At 51.3% G+C, this 24,993-nt stretch overlaps 1 protein-coding gene across 2 annotated transcripts; it reads left to right on the forward strand.

The window, feature by feature from the left end:
- Positions 1 to 13: 13 nt before the first annotated feature.
- On the forward strand, positions 14 to 23,953 carry TRIM25 (tripartite motif containing 25). 2 transcript variants are annotated; one of them, XM_081582643.1, is made up of 9 exons: positions 14 to 677; positions 6,816 to 6,911; positions 10,182 to 10,415; positions 13,381 to 13,552; positions 15,630 to 15,695; positions 18,298 to 18,324; positions 18,680 to 18,757; positions 18,836 to 18,934; positions 20,276 to 23,953. In XM_081582643.1, exons 1-9 carry the CDS (start codon positions 78 to 80, stop codon positions 20,803 to 20,805), a joined length of 1,902 nt encoding a protein of 633 aa, XP_081438769.1. In that variant the 5' UTR covers positions 14 to 77; the 3' UTR covers positions 20,806 to 23,953. The 2 variants fall into 2 exon arrangements, with proteins under 2 accessions (XP_081438769.1, XP_081438770.1); XM_081582644.1 differs by lacking the exon at positions 15,630 to 15,695.
- The last annotated feature ends 1,040 nt before the right edge of the window (positions 23,954 to 24,993 follow it).

Here is a 24,993-nt window from a genome sequence, read left to right on the forward strand (position 1 = left end):
GTTTCGTTTCCTCGGCGGCCTCGGGGCCACTGCGCCGCCGCCTGCCCGCGCATCCCGTCGGGCGCCCCCGACGCGCCATGGCGGAGCTGTGCCCGCTGGCCGAGGAGCTGTCGTGCTCCATCTGCCTGGAGCCCTTCAAGGGCCCGGTCACCACGCCGTGCGGCCACAACTTCTGCGGCGCGTGCCTGGACGAGACGTGGGCCGTCCAGGGCGCGCCGTACCTGTGCCCGCAGTGCCGCACCGGCTTCCCCGCGCGGCCGCAGCTGCGCAAGAACACGGTGCTGTGCGCGGTGGTGGAGCAGTTCCTGCAGGCCGAGCAGGCCCGGCCCGCGCTCGCCGACGACGGCTGGACGCCGCCCACCCGCGCCGCCGCCCCCAGCGCGGCCGGCCAGGTGGCCTGCGACCACTGCCTGCAGGCCACCGCCGTCAAGACGTGCCTGGTGTGCATGGCCTCCTTCTGCCAGGAGCACCTGCGGCCGCACCTGGACAGCCCTGCCTTCCAGGACCACCCGCTGCAGCCGCCCGTCCGCGACCTGATGCGCCGCAAGTGCGCCCGGCACAACCGCCTGCGGGACTTCTTCTGCCCCGAGCACAGCGAGTGTATCTGCCACGTCTGCGTGGTGGACCACAAGACCTGTTCGCCTGCGCCCCTCAACCAGGCCAGCACCGACTTGGAGGTAGGGGGCAGCGGGCGGGGGCGCCGAGAGGCAGCCTGGGCAGGTCGGGCGGCGCAGAGGGCCCCGCTGTGGGCAGTGTGGCCCACCAGGCGGATCCCGTGGGTGCGGTGGATGGGCTTTGCTGTGCCTGAGATGGGGGCAGGGGCACAGCCAGTGTCCAGGTAGAAGGGGCCTTGAGAACATACAGCCCTCGTATTCGTGGCCCACTCCACTCACCCATTTTACAGAGGGAACTACTGAAGACACAGGCAATATGTTGATTGCATTAAGCCTAGCAGTTGTCTGGGGCTTCCCTTGTGGCTCAGACAGTAGAGAATCAGCCTGCCATGCTGGAGACTCAGCTTCTATCCCTAGGTCGGGAAGATCCCTTGGAGAAGGGAATGGCAACCCACTCCAGTTTTCTTGCCTGGAGAATTCCATGGACAGAGGAGCCTGGCGGGCTACAGTCCCTGACGTCTTAAAGAGTGGGCACGACTGAGTGACTACACTTTCACTTTAGCAGTGGTCTGACATGTTTAGTAGAGGGTTTGAACATCAAATATGAGCACTGGAGGTTACCCTCTGTTCTCTTAAGTTCCCCTAGCACCCAGGTGGTGGGTATAATTAGTTGTTTGCTGCTGCTGCTGCTAAGTCGCTTCAGTCGTGTCCGACTCTGTGCGACCCCACAGACGGCAGCCCACCAGGCTCCGCCGTCCCTAGGATTCTCCAGGCAATACTGGAGTGGGTTTCCATTTCCTTCTTCAGTGCATGAAAGGGAAAAGTGAAAAGTGAAAGTGAAGTCGCTCAGTCATGTCTGACTTTTAGCGACCCCATGGACTGTGGCCTACCAGGCTCCTCCATCCATGGGATTTTCCAGGCAAGAGTACTGGAGTGGGGTGCCATTACCTTCTCCGAATCAGTTTACAGCTGAGGAAATAGGAAATGGACATTCAGAGAAGTTCATTTCACTTGAGTTAACCCAAGTGGCCAAGTGGTCATTGAGCCTTGGCCAGCTGGTCCGACACCATCGTTGCTGTTTCTCCCAGTGGACCAGCCTCAAAGCCAAGTCCCAAAGTTTAGAGCACAGGACATTTCTGAGGTCATGTGAGATAAAGTCTCTGTGAGCCAGAGAATTCTGGTGATCAGGACTGACCACTATAAGGGGAAGGGTGGGCAGGGTCCCAGGAAGCCCTGGACAGGAGGCCCAGCCACAAGCTTGCTGTGCCCTTTCTCCTGCCTGAGCCACTTTAAAGCACAAGGTTGGTCCTCATCAGTAATGTGAGGAGGGGGCATCAGGTGGATTCCTAAGGGCCCTTCTTGGTCTGAGATGATTTCAGTGGTTCGCGGGTCATGATTTCCTGTCTGGAATGGAAGAGAGGCTGAACAGGCGTAGTCCCACTGCCTTTCCTTGCATCAGTCTAACTCCAGGGTGAGGCCTGGCTGCTTTTCCCTCCCCCAGCACTGTCAGGGAAAACTGGAGCTGTCCTTGTGATGTCTAAAGAGACGTGAAACCTGGGGAGGTTGCAGTGGCTCCAGGGCTTGGATGCAGGTGTTGCTCTGGTTGGGGCAGGGCCCCTTCCTGTCTGGTCTGCCTGTCCAGTCTGAGCTGGGTTTCCATGGCCTGCTTCCCTGAGTCCCTCAGGCCTTGCCTAACATTGACCTGGGAGGTGCAACCATGTCAGGCCCAGCTCACCTGGGTCTGCACCTGTTACAGGAAAGAACCTGCCTGGCCTTCAGAGCCTGGAGGCCTGCTCTGCTTACATCAGCTGTGGTTCAGGGCAAGTCATTGCATTTCTCTTGAGTGTCAGCGTCTTCATCCCTAAAATGGGATTAATAGCATTCCATCTGCACATCCAAGGGTGGCCTGGAGGCTCCAGAGGGCTGAGCTGTTTGGGAAGTGCTTCTTAGGCAGACCCCAGGGCCCGGCTGGTTGACTCCGACTCTGACCAGAGCTGAATGTCAAGACCTGGGTTTGAATTCTGGCTCTGCTTCCTGGCTGGGAACCCATCAAAGGGCCCAATGCTATGCTATGCTAAGTCGCTTCAGTCGTGTCCGACTCTGTGCGACCCCATAGACGGCAGCTCACCAGGCTCCGCCGTCCCTAGGATTCTCCAGGCAAGAATACTGGAGTGGGTTGCCATTTCTTTCTCCAGTGCATGAAAGGGAAAAGTCAAAGTGAAGTCGCTCAGTCGTGTCTGACTCTTAGCGACCCCATGGACTGTAGCCTACCAGGCTCCTCCGTCCATGGGATTTTCCAGGCAAGAGTACTGGAGTGGGGTGCCATTGCCTTCTCCGAAGGGCCCAATAATGGTGCCTATCTGAGGAGGCTGTTGGGAGGATTAATGAGGTGATCCGTAAATGGTGGGTTTTGTTTGTTTTAAACACAGCTGTCAATCCATCTGCAGTGCGGGAGACTCAGGTTCAATCCCGGGGTTGGGAAGATCCCCTGGAGAAGGGAATGGCTACCCACTCCAGTATTCTGGCCTAGAGAATTCCAAGGACAGAGGAGCCTGGCAAGCTACAGTCCATGGGGTTGCAAAGAATTGGACACGACTGAGCAACTAACACTTGACTTCTCAGCTTTTAGGTTGTGCATTTTTTTTTTTTCAGTTGACAGAGATCAGAGTTGCTTTTTTAAAAAAAACTATTTATTTATGTTAACTTTTGGCTATGACGGTCTTAGTTGCAGTACACACTCTCTAGTTGGGGTGCACGGGATTAGTTGTTCCTTGGCATATGGGATCTTAGTTCCCTCAGCAGGGATTGAACCTGTGTCTCTTGCATTGGAAGGTGGATTCTTAGCCACTGGACCACAAGGGAATTCCCCATGCATGGCATTTTTACAGCTCACTGGTGCTCCGTAGAGCTGCTGCTATCATTTCTGTTACTCAGAAATGCCCCGAGGAGAGTTTGCTGCATGGAGGATGTTAGACTGCCCAGATTTTCTCCTTCTCAGGATGCGTGGGCCTGAGGACTTGGGCAGCCTAGCTCTGGTCAGAAGGCCTAGCAGTTCTTATCCAGGAGGCAGAAGGCAGGGAGGGGCAGAAGGACCCTTCGTAGTCTGGTCTGGAGCCACAGCTTCCACTCGGCCTCCGGAGCCCGGAGCTGGAGTCTGCGCCCAGATTATCTGTATGCCATACACACTCGGCTGTTTAATCCTTTTAACAAGCCTTGCCTGCCCCCATCTCCTGGCCTGCTGAGTCCTTTAACCCGGCGGTCCCCCACCTTTTTGGCAGGCAGCAGGGACTGGTTTCGTGAAAGATGGGGAGAGGTGGTTCAGGCAGTGTGGGGAGCGGCAGATGAAGCCTCTCTTGCTCGCCTACTACTCACCTCCTGCTCTGCGGCCCGGTTCGTGGCAGGACTTGGACCAGTACCAGTCTACAGCCCAGGGTTGGAGACTCCTGCTTTAACCCGTCTCCTTTCCCAGCCCTGCTGCTGGTCAGTACTGGTGGCAGAGCCAGCCCAGCTGGGATTGGTCACTGGTGTAGGGTGGACTCAGGACCCTGGTGCATACATGGAGACCGAAGTCCCCAGTCTGTGAAGGCATGCTCAGAACTTTGAAAAGTTCCCTGTCCTTGATTAGCTGCTCTCAAAGGCCTTGGGTGGCTTTCCTTTGGTCTGTAGCCATGTGGGCCCCTGTCTGCCATCAGGGACTGTTGTATGCATTTGATCAGTATGTGTAAACTCTTTCAAGATATGGTGAGGGACAGGGAGGCCTGGTGTGTTGCAGTCCATGGGGTTGTAAAGAGTCGGACACGATTGGGAGACTGAACAACTACAACCACTGAGAGTGGGTCCTGGAAACAGTTGGCAGCCCCCAGGAGTCCTGAGGTCTCTTCCGGGTCTGAGACCTGTGAGGCTGGATGTGCCCAGGGCTGGCCTTCTGCCTTTGGCCGCAGTTTATCTTGGCTACTGCTAGAGGCTGGGTCAGAGGTGATTGTCACAGAAGTCACATCTGAAACACCATCAGTGACTTGGGCTTTCAGTGCTGAGTTAGTGTGGCCTTGGTTTGTGCTTCCAGCCTTTCCATGTGACTGTCACTGGGTTATTCAAATCCAGAGTGAAGGTCAGTGACCTGGGAGAGCCAGAGGAGAGGAAGGGAAGGCCAGAGTATTGTTGAGCCAGCGAGTTAAGGGACGTGCATTTTTTTCCCCTAGAAATTTCCTGTATACTCAGTTTGGACATAAGTCTGTCATTGTAATACCAGGATCTTGTAACACCAGTTAACAGCGATGTGGCCTAGGTAAGCCCCGTAATTATTCTGCTTCAGTGACGTCATCTGTAAAGGGCGGATAATCCCCTACCTCCTAGTGTTGTTTTTAGCTTTACAAAGTTAATATGTGGAAAGCACTAGAACAGTGTCTGACTTGGAGTAAGTTCATGATCAGCACTAGCTGCTGTTATTACGGTGGAGGTGGTGGTGATTTTCCTACCCAGTTCTACGCCGCAGCATTTCGCCTGAGTTGGGTGAAAGTCGGCTGGTGATTATGAAAATTTACGAAAATACTCAAAGGCATCGGGTGGCATTAGCTGCCTTGGTGCCTAGTTTACTTTTGCATCTGAACATGACCTGGGGCCTAGCGATTCTGAATCACCCCAGTTCAGTTTCAGGGACTGAGCTGGTCTGCCGGTTGGAGCCCTTGGAGGGCTCGGTCTGTGGGGCTTATCAGGTGAGCATTGGACTTTGGTTTTTGTCCCCCTGCCTCTCTGAGGCGCACAGAGGCTCTCCCGGCTGTGTTCTGGAACTGGCAGATGGCCCTGGGAGAACAACCCCGGATGCCAGGCTTATCTGTTTGGGTTTCCTCCTCCTGGATCTTTTTTTTTTTTAATTTATTTATTTATCTATTTTTTACTTTACAATATTGTATTAGTTTTGCCATACATTGACATGAATCCACCACAGGTGTACATGTGTTCCCCATCCTGAACCCCCGTCCCACCTCCCTCCCCATCCCATCCCTCTGGGTCATGCCAGTGCACCAGCCCTGAGCACCTGTATCATGCATCGAACCTGGACTGGCAATCCATTTCACATATGATAATATACATGTTTCAATGCCATTCTCCCAAATCATCCCACCCTCGCCCTCTCCCACAGAGTCCAAAAGACTGTTCTATACATCTGTGTCTCTTTTGCTGTCTCACATACAGGATTATCTTTACCAATTTACTAAATTCCATATATATGTGTTAGTATACTGTATTGGTGTTTTTCTCTCTGGCTTACTTCACTCTGTATCATAGGCTCCAGTTTCATCCACCTCATTAGAACTGATTTGAATGTATTCTTTTTAATGGCTGAGTAATATTCCATTGTGTATATGTGCCACAGCTTTCTTATCCATTCGTCTGCTGATGGACATCTAGGTTGCTTCCATGTCCTGGCTATTATAAACAGTGCTGTGATGAACATTGGGGTACAATTGTCTCTTTCATTTCTGGTTTCCTCGGTGTGTATGCCCAGCAGTGGGATTGCTGGGTCATATGGCAGTTCTATGTCCAGTTTTTTGCCTCCTCCTGGATCTTAACTGTGTGATCCTCCCCCCCATTGGTTTTCAGTAGGTTCCCCCCCAACTCTCCGCCCAGTATTTTGTCTGCTTGATGGTTGTTTGTAGGGTGAGGTTTGGTGTGAACAACTCCATTTGCCACTCATGGAAGCAGCTGTCACAGCTCATTCTGTCTGGGTGAGCTTGGCCACCTTGCTTGCCTCTCTGCCTCAGTTTCATCATCTGTAAAATGGGTGCTAGTGAAGAGGCTTGTAATAATCCAAGCTGACACTTACTAAGGACGTTTGTCCTTGCTAAGATCCAGGCGCTAGGCTGAGGACCCACACTGCTTCAGTTAATCATCCTACTAGCCCCTCAGGGTAGGAACGCCTGTATCTGTTTCTTGACCAGAGAAGCTGGTGAGAGACAGTTCGACAGCTGGAAACTGAGTCTAGTCTGTCTGGCTCCAAGTCCTTTACTTACAACTTCTTCACTGTGCTGTCCCACTGAAAGGATGGAGGCAGTAAATATGAGAATGCTTCAGAGAGCTGTGAGCAGGCGAGACTTGGGGTGGTGGAGATAGTGTGGGGGAGACTTGAGGCTGGCCCCTGGTGTTGGCTGCTTCTAGGGGGCTGGACAAGGTCTGTTCTTACCCGGTTCATTTTCTCTGCAGAACAAGTTGAGGCAAAAACTGACTGTCATGTACGGCCAGATCAATGGGGCAACAAGAGCGCTGGAGGATGTGAGAGCCAGGCAGCAGGACGTGCAGGTGAGTGATGGGGCTCCCCGCCCTTACCCAGCCCCGGGGCCTGCCTCTGCCGCCGCCTCCGGGGAGGAGGGCCCAGCTCTGGCATTCACAGGGCTCCTGTTGGGTCCACTCACAGTGTCAAAATTCAACAAAACATGCAGAAATCTACATGCCCAGAGAGATCCTTCATAGACTAAGAGTCCAACCTGGTGGGAGGAATCACTGAAAATTAAGGTTAAAACATAGTAACATAAAAAGTAGTTACGATTTAAGTGGGAGAGAAATAGGAAGCAAAAGCTGCATCTATTTAGTTAGTTAGTTTTTGGCTGCACTGCATGCCGCATGGAGGAACTTTTGTTCCCCAGCCAGGGATTGAACCCACATCCCCTGCATTTGAAGCACAGAGTCTTAACCACCAGACCACCAGGGAAGTTCCTGCATCTATTTGTTTGTAAAAAGTGTGTTTGTCTTCTAGGACTATCGTAACAAATTACCACAAACTTGGATTACAACAACAGAAATGTGGTCTCTCACCGTTCAGTTCTCTGGTTGTTTGCAGGGGGAGGCTTGGTTTGAATGACCCCATCTGCCACTTACTGAAGCTGCTATCTCAGCTCCTTCCGTCTTTGTGAACTTGACCCCTGAGCTGTCTTCTCTGACTCAGTTTCTTCATCTGTAAAATGGGTTCCAGGAGGCCAGCAGTCCAAATCCAAAATGTCGACAGGGCCACACTCCTTCCAAAGTTTCCCAGGAAGAGTTGGTCCCCGCCTCTGCAGCTTCTGGTGGCATCAGGCATCACTGCAGTCTCTGCCCCCATCTTCACGTTGCCTCCTCCCTCTGTGTCTGCTCTTTGTCACTAATAAGGACACTTGCTAATGGATTTAGAACCACCTGGGTAAGCCAGGATCATCTTAGCTCAAGATTTCTACCTTAGTTACATCTGCAGAGACTCCTTTTCTCAGTAAGGTCACATTTCCAGGTTCTGGAACACTGACGTAACTTTTTGGGAGCCACCATTAAACCCATTACAGGAAGTGTAGGAAAAAGACTGGAAGGAAATATAGTCAAGGAATAGTAGTGCAAGTGTTGGAGTGGTAGAATTCCAGAGGTTTTTTTTCTCCTCCAGGTTTGTAATTTTTATAAAATTACTGTGCTTTTATATTGAGAGAAGGTTTGATTTTTAAGCATAGTTTCTGGAGCGGCTGCATCCAGTTTCATTGCCACAGCTGTGGTTAAATTAGATGAGATCTGGGTTAGAATACTAGCCTGTGATACTGTGGTCATGTTGACAGATCTCTGAGCCTTAGTTTTTCCATGTACTTCCAGAACCTCTTTCCGAAGGTGAGTTTGAGACTTAAGTGAAAGAATGCACATGAGAATACCTGTATTGACTGGCGGGCAGGCTAAGTTCTTGTAGCAAAGATACCCCTCAGAGTCAGAGGCTTAAATAAGATAGCTGTGTATGTTCCTCACTGTGACAGCTCAGGGCTAGACCTGAGTAACCCAGGCAGGCTATGGGACGGAATGTGGCCTGTGATCCATCAAGGTTCAGGACCTTGCCTTCTTACTGCCCTTCCTTGTCTCTGATTGCCACTGGGTCACCATTAGATTTTGCTCTAGCCTGTGAGAAGGGGGGACAAGGGAGGAGAGTGTTGTATTTGTCACTTTTGTTCCCGTTGCGTAGGCAGCAGCATAGTCATGTGACCGGCTGCAGGGGATGCCGGGAGATGTAGTCTGTGGCTGGGCAGCTGTGTGCCTGTCTGAACCCAGGGGTGTGTTCTTACTGACAGGGGAGAAGGAGGATGAATACTCGGGGACATTGCTAGTCACATTGGAAGTGACAGGGTCAGGAACTGGTTTAAGAAATAATTGAATTCTCAGGAATTCCTGGTGGTCCAGTGATTAGGACTCTGAGCTTCCACTGTAGGAGGCTTGGGTTCAAATCCCTGTTAGGAAAACTAAGATCCTGAATGTCGCATGGTGTGTCCAAAAAAAAAAATTGAATTCCAGTCTCCCTGGCCCTCTGGTGTGTGTTTCTCTTTGTCACGTTTGATTCTGAGCTGTTGAGGTTACCCAACCTGAAAAGGGAAACTGCAGCTCCTAGAGCTGTGCTGTCCAGTAGAACTATAAAGTGAACCTTATATATAACTTTAATTTGAATAATGCATGAGACTAGTTTTATTAATATATTTTATTTAACTCAGTATATCCAAAATACTGTTTTAATCAATATAAGGTATTAATGAGATACTTCATATTCTTTTTATTTTACACCATCTCACATCTTAACGTGGACTGGCCATAGTTCAAGTGCACTGCAGCTACATGTAGCAAGTGGCTGTAGTATTGGGTAGCGCAGTTCTAGAGGAAATCGTCTAGGGCAGCTTCATACCCTTTAAAAAAATTACTCATGAACTGCTTTCTAGCTTAAGAAATAAAATATTGCCAAGGAGAATATAGTCCTGGCTTTGTTTCTCCCTTTTTGTATCCCTCTTCCTCTCTTCCAGAAGTCGCGAAGTGTCCATAGGGTCGCAAAGAGTTGGACACGACTGAAGTGACTGAGCACGCACACACGTGCCATTCTGTTTGTTTCTAAGTCTTATGTAAGGCACATCTTACTGTGTGTCTTCTATAAGTTGTTTTTCCCTTATCATAGTTTAATGTTCCATCCCAGTGAATAATTTTCAGTCTTCTACTGACTGACATTCAGGTTGTTCCCTTGATTTTGCTGTTCAAACAGTGTTGCTTAGAGCATTCTTGTGTGTCTCAGGAGCAGAGACTTTTTCTAGAGTACATTCTTTGGACTCAGTTTCTGGGTTCTAAGGTGGTGGTGGTGGTGTTCAGTTGCTCAGTCATGTCCAACTCTTCATGACTCCATGGACTGCAGCACGCCAGGTCTCCCTGTCTTTCACTGTCTCCCAGAGTCTGCTCAGACTCATGTCCACTGAGTTGATGATGCCATCCAAGCATCTGTTGCTTGCTTCTCCTCCTGCCCTCAGTCTTCCCCAGCATCAGAGTCTTTTCAAGGGAGTCAGCTCTTTGCATCAGGAGGCCAAAGTATTGGAGCTTCAGCTTCAGTAGCAGTCCTTCCAATGAATATTTAGGGTTGATTTCCTCTAGGATTTAGGTCATAAGTTATGAACACCTTGAAATTCACTGATCTTGCCAGATTGCTCTTGGTCGCACCCGTCTGAATTCCCATGATGTATAGGTAAGAGTTTGTGGTGCCTTACGTGTCAGGCCTAGCCTTTTTGCCAGTCTGATGGATGCCCTCTTGTTCTGGCCTCTCAGGAGGCTGCACACAGGAAGGTGGAACAGCTGAGACAAGAATACCTGGAAATGAAGGCTCTCATTGATGCCTCAGAGGCCAGTTCCACAAGGAAGATCAAGGAAGAGGAGAAGAGGGTCACCAGCAAGTTCGACAGCATTTACCAGATCATCCTCAAGAAGAGAAATGAGATCCAGACCCTGAAGGAGGAAGTTGAACTGGCCCTGACTAAGGGGGACGAGTTTGAGTTTCTGGAGGTGGGTCATGATGAGAATGTTGTTGAATCCTCTTTCTGCCTAGCATTACAGTGTTGAGCAGGACTCTCAAGGAGTTGGGGCGGTAAGCGGTTTTGGGAAGCATCCCTGAGACACACAGGCTGTATTAGTTTTCTGCATTTTGTGACCACTTACCGCAGACTGCGTGGCTTAGAAGAAGAGCTGTCCGTTACCTCACACCCTGTGTGGCTTAGGCTGTGGTCTCACCAGGCTGTATGTTCCTTATGGAGCTCAGGATTGTCTTCTAAGCTGACGTGTTTTTTTTTTTTTCCCCACTGTGTAATTTTTCTTTATTAAAAGAGATTTGTTTCTCTGAAATGATAGATCTACTATTTGAATTCATAGTTGGGATGAGATTCAATCAAAATAGTCAGCAGTTCGTATCTGTTCAGCGTCTTTTCCACTTTTATTCTTCTGGATTGCCCCAGAGTTCTTCCTGTTATTCACATCTGTCAGAATCTCAGTGACAACGTTACTAATTTCTTTTCACCTTAAGCTCTCTTCAGCCAGTATCTGGTCAAATCACTTGGAATAAGCAAGGTCATTGTTGATATCCGATCCTAATTGAACTCCATCTTTGTATACAGCTTAAACTGTTCATTCAAAGGGCTTTATACTCCCAGAAATCCACAAACTTTAGGGAAGTTTTAGCTCAAGAACCATTTTTCCGTGTTTTCTGCTCTTTGATGTATCTCCTTTGCCTGTTTGACAATCACAGACATACTACCTGTGTCCGTTGGACATTTCCCCCGAGGCATGTATTTCTCCCTTAGAAAAGAGTCTAATTCTCTTTTGTTGGGTTCTGGTATGTTTACTACATGTGGGCTCTAATAACTCATAAATAGGAAGTCTGACTCTCCTGTTTAAGAAAGGAGGATATTCTGTCATTGTTGTTGTTTAGTCACTAAGTCGTGTCTGACTCTTCGGCAACCCCATGGACAGTTGCCCGCCAGGCTCTTCCCTCCATGGGCCTTCCCAGAGAAGAATGCTGGCAGGTTGCCGCTTCTTTCTCCAGGGAAGCTCACATGCTTGTTGGCAGAATTCAGTCCCTCGTGGTACAGGCTTGAGGTCCCTGTGTCCTTGATGACCATCAGCTGGGGCCGGTTGAGGTTCCTAGAGGCTGCCACGATTCCTCAGCATGTGGTCCTGTTTCGACTGGGCAGCTGATTTCCTAAAAATCAGCAGAGAATTTTTCCTTCCGGGAAGGCCCAGTTTCTGTTTTAAGGACTTTTACCTGGTTCGGTCGGAGAAGGCAATGGCACCCCACTCCAGTACTCTTGCCTGGAAAATCCCATGGACGGAGGAGCCTCGTAGGCTATAGTCCCTGGGGTCGCTAAGAGTCGGACACGACTGAGCGACTTCACTTTCGCTTTTCCCTTTCATGCACTGGAGAAGGAAATGGCAACCCACTCCAGTATTCTTGCCTGGAGAATCCCAGGGACGGCGGAGCCTGGTGGGCTGCCGTCTGTGGGGTCGCACAGAGTCAGACACGACTGAAGCGACTTAGCAGCAGCAGCAGCAACCTGGTTTGGTGAGGCCCACCCAGAAGAATCATCTTTCTGATGAACTCAAAATCAACAGATTTGGGATCTTACATCTGCAGTACTCCTTCAGGGTTTCCATGCAGTGTAACCTAGTGACTGGAGTGATACCCTTTCATACTCACCGTCCTGCCCTTAACCTGGGGGAGAGGACGTGTAATGTGTGTGACCAGGGCAGTCAGGAGGCTCGGGGACCACCGTGGGATGCTGCCTGCATTAGACCTCCACCTTCTTCCCCTCATCCCGCCTCTGCATGGTCCCCGGAAGTATCTTTCTACAGCATGGACACCCTTTCTGACTTTGTGTTCCTCAGCGTGGCCCATAGGGCCCTCGGTGACCTGCCTGCCTTTGCCAGCAGCCTTATCTCTTGTGAGCCACCACCAGCCCGTACCTGGGGCTCTGACCACAGCAGGGTGCTCCTCAGAGGCCCTGAGCGTGGGCAGGGAACTCCGAGACTGGCCTCTGCCTCGTAAACCCTGTCATTTGCCCAGGGCAGCCCCAGTTACCCCATCTTCCTGGGACCCCGCTATTCTCCCACTGCTGGTGATCCGGAGTGTGTGACCTGCCTCTGCCCTCTGCCACGACGACCTCAGTCTAGACGTGCTTGTTTTCTTGTCTGTTTTGAAGGCTGTCAGTGCTTTTCAAGAGGGGCCCTTCACCCTCCTAGCGTGTCCGGTACACAGCAGAGTGCTGGGCATGCGACAGGTGTCTCCAAGAGCCCTGCTGACTGGGTGGCATGCTGCTTTGACACCTCAAAGGCCCAGATTCCATGTTCAGGTCCTGGGGAGGCACAAGAGTGCCCAGGAACCTTCTTTGCTGTGTGCAGAGTCTTCTAGCCATGCCTAGGCGGGGTGGCATTTTCTTCCCACTTGCTCACTCCCGTTTGTTGACCAGCTGCCTCAAGCTCTCCCAGAAGGATTCTGAGTCCACATCTGGGCCTCTTGATATCATATGCTCTGATTTGGTCTCTAAGCCTGGCAGACCTTCTGTAAGATTCTTCTCCTGCATTGGATATGTGGCTGAATCCTGCAGCCCTCCAGGCCTTCCTGTTCTGTTTTCAGAACATGCATTCAGAGCTGGTCTTTGAGGGGCGATGATGGTGGAAAGGGCATTATCCATGGGTTAGGAGGCCTGCGTCCCAGCTTTGTCCTTGCTACTAAATGGCAGAGGTCCTGGCAGGACACCTGTCATTTCTTGACTGCAGCTTTTCCCTTTGTAAGGTGAGGGCTATTCCACCTCCAGATGGCTGTGTCTTAAAGTGGCACTTCAACCCCCAGCCACTTTTGAGAGGCTGATTAGACTTATTGCCCACGGGCACAGGGAAGCTCCTTTCAGGGTTCATGAGGCCTGAGCCTGGGCCCTAGCTTCACCAGAGCTGCCTGAACTAACCCCCTGGCTTGTTGCAGAAAGCGACAAAGCTGCAGGGAATCACCACGAAGCCAGTCTTCGTCCCCAAGGTGGAGCTGAACCACGAGCTGATTAAGGAGGTCTATCAGGGCACCTCTGACCTGAAGAATGAGCTGAAGCGGTGCCTCAGACAGCCCCAGGACAAGAAGCCCGAGGAGCTCACCGTCTCAGGTAACCATCGGCAACCTCCCAGGCTTTCCACTGGGGTTCTGGAAACGGGATGGGTCCCCTCTGCGGTTCGGGAAGGGAAATCCTGCTCTGGACCATTGGGGCTTGAGGTTCAGATGTTACAAGACCACTGCCCTCATCTAGGAGGTGGTGGGGGGTCTTCACCTCACCCTGAGACTATAGCCATCCTTCCTCAAATGTCTTTTGTGGCCAGGTGTTATGACGGGCCTTTCTAGATAGGCTTTTATCTGGTCTAAGTCTGAGGCTGGCTCAGATGGGCTGAATGGATACTGGGTTGTCAGTGTTATTTGGTAAGGAAGTGGCTAGTTTAGGGGTCAGAGAAACGTGAAATTCTTTCCTGATAGCCCCTACCCTGGGGCCTCCCTGGTGGCTCAGTGGTAAAGAATCCACCTGTCAAGCAGGAGACATGGGTTTGATCCCTGGATTGGGAAGATCCCCTGGAGAACGAAATGGCAACGCACTTCAGTACTCTTGCCTGGAGGATCCCATAGACAGAGGAGCCCGGTAGGCTACAGTCCATGGGGTTGCAAAGAGTCCGACACGACTGAGTGACTAAACAACACCCACCCCCTGCCCTTGTGCTTATATCCAACCCATTGTCAGATTTTGCTTCTTAAATATCTCCGGACTCAGCTCGTGTCACTGCAGCCACCACTGCCTGCTCTCTGTTGAATCACCTGGGGCAACTTCCTGACGAGCTCCTCTGTCGCCACTGCTGTTGCAGCTGGAGAGACCGTCTCAGGATGACAGGCTGCTCTCCTGGCACCCTCTCCCCTGCCTCCTCTTTGGAGAATTTCCTTTGTTTAGATTTCAGACCACACTCTTGACTCTGGCTGTTAAGCCCCTGCCTGATCAGGCCCCGTCCACCTCTCCTGAAGTGCCCCCCTCCCCCCAATACATCCCTGTACGCTCAAGTCTTCAAATACGTTAACCTCTCTGCCACAGGGTCTTTGTACTTGCCCCCGCCCCCCCTCCCCGCCTAGAGGGCTCGGACTCCGCCAGGTGACTCCTGTCTTCCCTTGGAGATTAGTTGAAACGTTAACATTTCTCAGCAAACCTTCCCTGTTGCCACTCCGGCTCTTCAGACAAGGTCCCAGGGTCCTTATCCTTCCTTGGGGCCCTTTTTGCACCTATCATTTAAAAAAAAATTATATATTTATGTAGCTGCATTGGGTCTTAGTTGCCTCATGCGGGCTCTTGCATTGAGGCGCATGGACCCTCTAGTTGTGGCTTGTAGGCCCTGGAGTGCCCGGGCTCACAGGCTTAGTTGCCGTAAGGCCTGTGGGATCTTAATTCCCCAACCAGGGGTTGAACCCACGTCCCTTGCTTTGCAGGGTGGATTCTTAACCACTGGACCACCTGGGAAGTTCCTTCACACCTGTCATTTTACTCTTCCTTGCCATTGCCCTCTGTCTCCCTGCCAGATTGTGATCCGTGAGAGCAGGGGCTGGGTGTGTTTTTCATCCAGTAGTGTCGCCAGCGCCTGGCACAGAGCCCAGCACATGCTGGGTCTTTGGTACATAATCCAGGGAACAGGCCTGAGTCCCAGCCTGGTCGGCTGAGTGACCCTGCCAAAGAGCCTCTGCAACCGCTGTGCCGCGGCCATGGCCAAGGGGAAAGTTAATTTGGTGCATTAGCCCTGCACGTTTGTTTTCCTGCTACATCCGTGCTCGCTGGTCTGGGGACAGAGTGGTGACTCCCGGGAGAAAGGAACCTCCTGGACACAGCAGGCACCTTGGTCTCGCACCCCTGATTGAGGAGTCTTCCCCGCGGTTCCGGCGAGCAAGCACAGCTCGCAGACGGGTCAGCAGTCGTGGAGCGGGGTGCTGGCAGAGAAAAGACTCCACCCCAGCTACATTTTAAGGCAGAGAAGAGAGGGAACACGCCAAACTTGTGTTTCTGTTGCCTTGTTTCTAGTCCTTGTAAGTGATCAGCAGGGAAGGCCGGTGGGAATCACCTTTGTAAGCTCCCCATAGCTCGCTGCCCTTCCACCCTGAGGCTGGCTCTTCGGCTCGGTGTGGAAGAGCCGCCTAAACTAACCTCTCCTTCTTTGGCCCAGGGGACGCTGGAGGACACTGCCCACCACACACACCAAAATCCCACCGGCCTGTGAAGAAGGTCCCGAGTAAGTAGTCCCACCTCTGTCCCCGTGGACAGTGGCAGCCGTGGGCATCAGCGCTCAGGCTGAGGCACAGGAGGGTGTCACGGCTCCTCCTGGGGGGCCCGGCCCACCCCGGGTTCTGGGGGTCCTGGAAGCCTCTGGGGGCAAGTACCAACCGACCCTGATGAGGGGAGGTTGCAGGGCTCAGGCAGGAGCTCCCGGGATACATGGGAGGACCAGCCATCAGTGCTGGATGTTCTCACTGCTTGGCACGGCAAGGTGACCAAAGCTGGTTTGTCTTGAGAAATACTTACGTGACGCCAAGTTCTGGCCTGGGGGGCAGCACCCCGAGCAGAGGCTGTCTCTCTTCAGTCCCGGGTGTGATGTGAGTCAGCCCGCACAGAGCCTGTCAGCCTTTTCTCCATTATTACCCTCTCTGCTTTTACCCCTCAAGCCCTTTCAGGAAAAATTTTCCTAATCACCCCATAGATGAAGTTTAATACCCCACATATGGTGTGGTGTGTCTATTTACATATGGTGCTTTGATCCATAAAAAGAACAAGATTTTTCCTTCCGTACCTCTCCCTGAGCCCCTAAAGATCAATTTTTGTCCTCCACTTTGGGGGTAATGGGCTGATGACTCAGATGGCACCTAATCTGCCTGCCATGCAGGAGACCCGGGTTTGACTCCTGGATTGGGGAGATCCCTGGGAGAAGGGAATGGTAACCCACTCCAGTATTGTTTCCTGGAGAATTCCATGAACAGAGGAGCCTGGCGGGCCACAGTCCATGGGGTCACAAAGAGTTGGACGTGACTGAGTGACCGTCGTTTTCATTTTCACTTGGGGATGTTGGAACCCTTGTGGAGATGGAGGCTGGGTGAAGAATGGTCCTCAGGTCCTCATCTGTCAAATGCAGACCATAATGGCGTTGACTTCATGGGATTGTTGTGTGAGGTTTACCTGGGACACTGATGGTGAAAGCTCTTTAAAGGCCGGGGGTATGTCCCTGATGCTGAAGCTGAAAGGCCAGTACCCTGGCTGCATGAAGTGAAGAGCCGACTCACTAGAAAAGACCCTGATGCTGGGAAAGATGAGGGCAGGAGGAGAAGGAGGCAGCAGAGGATGAGTTGGTTAGAAAGCATCACAGACTCAATGGACATGAATCTGAGCAAACTCCGAGAGACAGGGAAGGACAGCCTGGTGTGCTGCAGTCCAGGGGGTCACATAGTGGGACAGAGCTGAGCGACTGGACAACAGCAATACATGTCATCAAACTGTCGACCGAAAAAGTCAGTGAGGATGGAGGAGGGCTGCCCGCTGCCATGGGGTGGTGAGGGGCTGAGAGAACTCTGCACTAGTTTTTGTTGTTTGCTTGTTGTTAGTATTTAGTGCTTGTCTTTGGCGGACAAGTGTGTGGTTTCTGAGTGGAGTGTAGTCAAGGGCTAGGATGCCTGGGGCATGGGGAGCAGGGAGCCATCGGGAGCCTGAACATGTGCATGGGCACCAGTGTGAAGAGGAGGTGGAAGAGGAGGTGACCCGAACTGTAAACCTGTGTCCTTCTCAGGGCACGGGCCCAGAAAGCCTCCTTCCCACTGCCCCCCTCCACAAGCCCGCTCTGTGTGCGTGAGCCGAGGATGCTGGCATCAGGCTGGCTCGTGGGTGGACTCGTCACAGTGCGGGTGAGGCTCCCGTGGTCACTGGGAGCCCTGTGCCCACAGCCGAGGTCACAGCCTGGAGTCCTCCCAAGATGCTGGTCCAGTGGGAGTCGGGAGGAAGAAGCAGGTGGGGAGATGGGGAGAATGAAAATGACCCCTGAGAAGCAGGGCTCTGGAGTGAGAGGAAGGGGCAGCCAGGTGGGGCTGTGGGCGGGTCCGGTGGGGCTGTTCTGGAATGTGCAGGGTCCTCAGCTTTGCAGGGGTAAGATCCAGGACTCCCCTTTTCATTTCAGTCGTGGTGGTGAAGAGCAGACCCGAAATCTTCTGGCCCTCCAAACTTGAGCACGTGTCAGAATCCAGTGGCTTGTAACCCAGACTGTTAGTTTCAGCTGGTCTGAGGGGTCCTGGGAATTTGCATTCCTTACAGCTGCCCAGGTGATGCTGATGCTGCTGGCTTGGGGCATGTGCTTTGAGGATGGTTCTTTTAGCTAAACTCAGTTCCCATAGATATACACTCCAGATACTTTATAAAGACTATTGTGATATCTAGCAATCCTGTTTTTTTTTTTTTTTGGCTGGCTTTCTACGTGGATTTTTGTGTGTGTGTGTTTTTGCATTTTTTCTTTTGTGGAGATATGATTTACCTACAGTAAAATGTCCAGATCTTAAAAGTACAGTTAGATTAATTTTGACAAAGGTATACATCTGTGTTACCATTACACAAATCAGGATAAAGATTTCCCTTTCACCAGGAAATCCATTCATGCTCCTTATTAGCCCCTCCCCACCAAGACCATGATGTAGGACCATAGATTAATTTGCCTGTTGACCCCCTTATATTTTTCAAATTAAAACATACTAGCTTTATTTGTATGGGCTACCTTCATGTAGCGATTATTATTATGGTGTTTGAAAGTGTTGTTGTATTGTGCTTTGAAACATCTTAATTCTGAAAATTTTGTTTTTCAGAAGAAGAAAAGAAGCCCAGGAAACCTGGTAAGTTATGAATTTCTGTATCCTTTAGTTCCTTGAGTGCCTGAGTGCAGAACTAAACGCCAGCAGGGAAAGCTGAGCTGTGGGCTGGTGTGTGTGTTGGGGGGAGGGTCTGCGATGGGCCTGTGCTCCATGACTCTGATTTGTGCTGGCCGCCGGGTCTGGGCTTAGGGGTGAGGATAAGTGGACGTGCATGAGACCAGGACAATGCCTGTTGCCCTGTCTGGACTCCGTGTCGCCCTGGCGGTCCAGGTTTGTGTTTGTGGAGGCAGCTCTTGAGAAATAGCGTGGGAGGGACTCCAGGCCATCAGGTCACTCTGTCGTTTCCCCAACTCATATCTCGCTTCCCTTATCCCAGCCTCTGCCTCACCCAGCAAGCCTGTCACCTTTGGATCCTCGGAACACTTAGTGAATCTCAAACAAACTGTCCAGGAGGGTGAGTTCTGGCGGGCTGTGGACAGTGGGATGCCTGCTCTGAATTTGTTTAGCAACTAGTTTTCTGCTCCTCCTCCAGGTGCAGCCAAAGCCCCTACCGTGCCACCGACCTCAGCATCTCTCAACGCCAAGGTGCTGGAGAACTTCCTAACCAAGTCCAGGCCGGAGCTCCTGGAGTGTGAGTAGCTACTGCCTTGCTTGTCCTTCCTCTGTCTGGCGTGGTCAGCCTGTCCCCTGGAAGGTCCACTGTGCTCTGCTCTGTCGTGCCCTAACTGCTCCCCTGTGGCTTCCAGCCTGGAAGTGGTGGGAGTTCCTTCCTCCAGGCCAGGCCTCTGGGCCACTCATAGCTTCAACCACGGAGCACCCGCTGCTGGTTCTCACTTCCTTGCAGCAGCCAAAACCTCTCTCTGCAAAGTGTGCTCTGGCCCTCCTTTCCCCACAGCCGTAGTGGGCGTGGTTCTGGAGCAGTGGGCGTGGTTCACCATTGCTGGAGTTGTGGGCGTGGTGCTGGCACAGTGGGCGTGGCTCACCCATAAGGCTCAGGGCCAGGGGCAAAGTGTCTTTCCCTGAGCCACTGAGCCAGGGAGTGGAAGAGAACCCTGGTCTCTAGCTTCCCAAGTTCCCAAGCTCGGGATATTCCCTGTCTGCCCTGCTCTCTATTATTGGTCCAGGGTCCTTGGTGAGTGGAAGGGCAGGGAGGGCTGTGTCCTAGGGAGGAGGTGGAGGCCAGGCTTGTGTCCTAATCAAGGGTTCTAGTCAGGTCATTGCAGTGCTTGGCAGACCTCAGTTGGCTGCCTGCTGCCACCAGTTAAAGTCGAGACCCTTTGGCTCACCACTCGTGGCTCCAGGGGTCCCTCTCCCTTGCTGCGGGCTCTGTGTTCCCGGCTGCCCGGCCTTCCCTGGTCCCAGCACATGTCAGCCATCCTCATGACTCCATGTTTGCCTGCACTGTCTCCTCTGTCCAGCATAGCCTTTCTCCCTCCTCTGCTCTCCTGTTTAATTCTTCTCATCTCCCTTTCGCTTGGCTCAGATTCCAGTCCACCCGTGAAGTAAGTGTTCCTCTGTGCTCTCCCCTCCCTTGGTCTGTTGCCCCCATGGCTGTGTCCCTCTAGCAGAGTGCCTGCCCGTTAGTGGAGCGTGGAGTCTTCACTGTTGTCGTTACTAATGGGGTTGCCTTAGTTCTGGGAGTGTGAACTCCACGAGGCCAGGCACTACGTCTGGTTCATGGCTGTGCATCCTGTATAGAACCTGGCATAAGCCAGGGGCTCAGTGAATGGTTTTGGGTGGAATAGACAGACAGATGGGTGACTAATAGACACACAGATGGCTTGATTGGTGGTTAGAGAGATGGACAAATGTCTGATGAGCTGGACAGAATGAACGGACTGGATGGATATATGGATGGAAGGGTGGTTGAATGGATGGGTAGAAAAAATGAGTAAATATTACCAGCTAGGGAAAGGATTAAAGATGAGAGTGCTTGGAGCTCCTTGTGATTGACTCCTTGATGCTTCCTTAGATGTTGTTAAAGTTGTCCTGGACTACAACACCGCCCACAACAAGGTGGCCTTGTCCGAGAACTACACCGTCGCTTCTGTGGCTGACACGTCCCTGAACTACCGGTCGCATCCCCAGAGGTTCACATACTGCTCGCAGGTCTTGGGGCTGCACTGCTACAAGAAAGGGATTCACTACTGGGAGGTGGAGCTGCAGAAGAACAACTTCTGCGGGGTGGGTGTCTGCTATGGCAGCATGGAGCGGCAGGGCCCCGAGAGCAGGCTTGGCCGCAACAGCGCATCCTGGTGTGTGGAGTGGTTCAACACCAAGATCTCTGCCTGGCACAACAACGTGGAGAAAACCCTGCCCCCCACCAAGGCCACGCGGGTGGGGGTGCTTCTCAACTGTGATCACGGCTTCGTCCTCTTCTTCGCCGTGGCTGACAAGGTCCACTTGTTGTATAAGTACAAGGTGGACTTCGCTGAGGCCGTGTACCCGGCCTTCTGGCTGTTCTCTACAGGTGCCACGCTCTCCATCTGCTCCTCCAAGTAGGCCGGCCACGGATGCTCGGCCAGACTGCCCATGTGCTTCCCTAGGTCCCCCAGGGCCAAAGGGATGGGAGGGGAGCTGGTGAGGGCGGGAGGCTGGGCAAATGGGATGAGGGGTCAGAGTTGGCCAGGGACAGGGGTGGGGTGTTTGCCTTGTGGGTGAGGAAGCCTCCCACTTCCTGGTGCCTCTCCGGCCGGATGCCCCCCCTCGGTTCTGGTAGATCTCCAGGCAGCTGGGTGGCTGGGCAGGTCTCCGGGGAGTCAAAGTCACTAGTGCCCCTTTTCTGCTGGACATAATCTGTAGCCACTGTGGGTTCTTCCTCAGGCTTCTGGTGCCTGCTTCTTGACTCTCCGAAGTAGCCTGCAAATCTTGGAATTCTGATGACTCTTCATAGAGCTATTCAGCTCTGTAGATTTAAAAAAAAAAAAAAGCCAAAGTCAGTGAATTTCATTCCCCTCCACTGCCTCCAAGTGGGAGTTGGGATGAATGCTCAGACTTCCGGTTATTTTCTGTGCTGGAGGGAAGCGACCCACAACAGGTCTCCACCCAGACCAGAGTTCCCAAAGAAGTATGTCCTTTTCCCCCTCCATATCCCTTCCTGTCCTGCACCTCATCACCCCATTCATGGTTTTAAAATGTTGAGTCCCAATAGGAACCCTTTCGGTCTAAGATTTCAAACCATAATCTGAATTAGCCTATGTTGACTTTGTGATTCAGGGTCAGCATGATCCGGTCCCCATGTGGCCAGAAGCCCCTTCCACTCCCATGTATTATGAAAGGCATTTCCACAGATGCCTTTGGCTTTGACTGCGGCCCCAGAACCTTCTGGTAGCGCAGGCTGTGGGGCAGCGGTCCCCCCTAGGCAAGAGGGCATTAGTAGTTGGCAGTTTTGCTCTCATCAAAGCATCATGCCTTCTGACTGATCGCTCTCCTCAGTGGTAGCCTCCATCCTCCAGGATCGTGAGATCCTGCCCTGGCTGGTGGAGACCCACCGTGGTGAGCAGAGCTGAACGGTTAGCTAAGCTTGCTGTCACGCAGACAGGCCCGGTGTGGCTGCCTCCAGGACCACCCTGGTCACCTGCTGGGGTGCCTGCCTATGGCCAGAAGGGCCTGCTAGCAGATCCACGGTAAACAGCAACATTCCTGTTCAACCCAGCACTGGTCCTCTTGTGAGTCAGAGAGGCTCGAGCCCTTTCTACTCTCTTCCTTGCTTGAGCCAAATGCAGATGTAGGAATTGACTAGGAGATGGGTCAGAAAGACTGAAGCCAGGGAGGAACCAGCTGCCAGGCTCAAGTACAAGGGGCTGTTTTTCCTGCAGTGTTTCTGTGCAGGGGAAGTAGCCTTAGCCCACTGAGGGCTGGAGGGAGTGGATTGCTGGAATTTCCTGAGCTCCTTATATCCTGACATTGTCAGGATGTAAGTTTTCATCCCCAAAGTGGGAGAAATGTAATGGCTTGTGATGAAATGAGTCCTGCTCTGGGCTTTCCCAACAGGGGAGCTGAAGTCAGGCTCCTTATGCCTTATGGTATGAAAAGGACGATGCCACTGAAACAAGCACCCTAGGCCTTCCCGGACAGATGTTTATGTTACGTCAGCTCATCTCTGGTCTTGTCCTGGGTCCCCAGGGATTCTAGTCAGGCCTAGAGCACTTGATGTTCCCGACAGAAGTGTTGGTCTGTGTCACCTCCCAACACGAAGTTTCACTTCCTTGGGAGATAACTCATCTTGGGAGATAACTATCGCAGGGAAGATCCCCTGCGATAGCTGAAATGGGGGTGCTTGAAGATTTTCTACCTTTGCTACTAGGAAGAAAAGTTCTTTGGTGATTCTTCTCTGCTTTTGGAGATGGTTCAAAGCACCTTCGTTGACCTCCTGAAACAAAAGCCTTGTTCAGAACCAGTTCATACTTGGGGAACAGCTGGGTTGAGAGGAGAGTGTCCAAGATTAAACCACAGGTCCTACTTGGGCTCTCCTCTAGAAATGAGGGCAGCCGAGGGGATGCTTCCCTGACAGTACATCGTCCAGCTCAGGAAGGGGGAGCCTGAGCCCCTCTTGTGATGAGAAGCAAGCAGGTAACCCAAGCTGAGGCTTGTGCGGGTGACTTGGAGACGTGAATTGAGGAGCACACCCTCGCTGTCTCGAATCATACTGTGTCCAGTGGTGAGACTTCATGTCCCCTCTTGCCTTGCAGGGCTGGTACCCAGTGCTGAAGTCCTAGACTTGGGGGAACTTTGCATTCATTTGACTCCCTGTTTTGCAGAGGAAGTCAGATGGGCAGGTGTTGGATGAATCCACTCACTGCTCCTGCCATCCCATGTTGGAGGAGGTACCTTGTAGATGCTGCCCGGTACTCTGGGGGAGGGTCAGAACTTCCCAGATGAACATACAAATAGTCTCCCAACCTAGGTAGCAGGGACTGTCTCTGCCACTCTGGCATGATAAATCAAAGATTGGGGTCAAGTTTTTGTTGTTCAAAGACTGGTTGATTGGTTTGCCTGTTTTAATTATTCTGAGATGGGTCTGTGATCTATAAAATGATACCGATAACATTATTTCTTACTCTGTCTAACCCTGCATTGATTTTAATTAGGAGTATTTAAGCCTGTGTTCTTGAGCTTGTATTTTTATGCGTTGATTCTTTAGGACATAATCAGTGTTGTAGACACTATTCCTTTGAAAGGCATGAGAAATACCAGGACCAAGGCTGGCTTACGTGCCTTAGAAGCTTTGAATGCAATAAAGTGGCATTGGGTGTCCTTGCACACATTGCAGTGTGTGTAGAAAGTGTTCCTTAACTGTCATGCAGGAGTCAGCAAATGAGGTGCCCAAGGGCCTCTGGGTGCCCGCCACTCAGCTGCCTGCTAGACTTCAGCAGAGCTGGAGCCTACTTGAGGCTGCTTAGGTGGGGCAGCCCCTCAGAAAGCTTGCCATGAATTCTCAGCCAAATGTCCTTCTGGGCTTTGCTTCAGGATGATCTGAGGATGAGGGTAGGGAGGCAGGGGAGGGACATGAGTGAAAAGGTAAATAAACCACAATTGAGTAATCAAGGAAACAAGTGGTGGAAATATGAGTGTTTACTATATTATTCCTTCTACTGTTGTCTCTGTTTGAAAATTCCTATAATAAAAACTTAAAAATTATGAAACAAAACTAGCCAGCAATGGGCCCGGATTTTATCCTTGTTTGAAGAGGGGAGGGAGTTGTGGGAGGTGAGGATTTGAGGTTGTTGTATAATAACTTGACTGGTTGTTGTCTCTTGTTCCTGGTGGGGAGATTCTAAATCCTTGGAATTGCCCTCAGTAATGGGAGTGTCCTTGTTATTCACCAGCCCCTTGGATCACATCTGAGCTTATGCTAAGAGGTGAGATGACCCAGGATTGGGGCTAGTCATCAGAGAGACCAGCCATGAGATTATAAATAAAATAACGTGTACACAGCAAAGGAAACGATAAACAAAACAGAAAGACACCTATGGGATGGGAGAAAATTTTTGCAAATGATGCAACAGACAAGGGCTTAATTACCAAAACAGACCAACACCTCATACAAGAGCAGCAACAACAAAAAACAATCCAATCTAAAAAGAGCAAAAGACCTAAATAATTCTCCAAAGAAGCATACAGATGGTCAATATGCATATGAAAAGATGCTCAACATCACTAATTATTAGAGAAATGCAAATCAAAACCTCAGTGAGGTGCCATCTCACACCAGTCAGAATGACCATCTTTAAAAAGTCTATAAATAACAAATGCTGGAGAGGGTGTGGAGAAAAGGGAACCTTCCTACACTGCTAGTGGGAATGTAAGTTGGTGCAGTCACAATGGAAAACAGTGTGGTGGTTCCTAGGAAAACTAAAAATATTATAGAATTACCGTATGATCCAGCAATCTCACTCCTAGGCATATATCTGGACAAAACTATAATTTAAAAAGATACATGTACCCCTGTGTTCATAGCAGCACTACTCACAATAGCCAAGACATGGAAACAACCTAAAAGTTCATTGACAGAGGAATGGATAAGAATATGTGGTACAATGGGATACTACTCAGCCGTTAAAAAATGAAAAAATGTGATTTGCAGAAACATGCATTCAACTAGAGATGATCACACTAAGTGAAGTCAGAAAGACAAATACCATATGACATAACTTGTATGTGGTATCTAAAATACAGCACAAATGAACC

The sequence above is a fragment of the Giraffa tippelskirchi genome, chromosome 3 (assembly GCF_054371585.1).
Source record: "Giraffa tippelskirchi isolate mGirTip1 chromosome 3, T2T-mGirTip1v1.2.pri, whole genome shotgun sequence".
Taxonomy (NCBI): domain Eukaryota; kingdom Metazoa; phylum Chordata; class Mammalia; order Artiodactyla; family Giraffidae; genus Giraffa; species Giraffa tippelskirchi.

Excerpts from the sequence above, each read along its gene's own strand:
- TRIM25 (XM_081582643.1), top strand. The coding sequence starts at position 78 with ATGGCGGAGCTGTGCCCGCTGGCCGAGGAGCTGTCGTGCTCCATCTGC. Across the intron at positions 678-6,815 it reads AGGCCAGCACCGACTTGGAG|AACAAGTTGAGGCAAAAACT; the intron begins GTAGGGGGCAGC and ends TTTTCTCTGCAG. Across the intron at positions 15,696-18,297 it reads GCCTGTGAAGAAGGTCCCGA|AAGAAGAAAAGAAGCCCAGG; the intron begins GTAAGTAGTCCC and ends TTTGTTTTTCAG.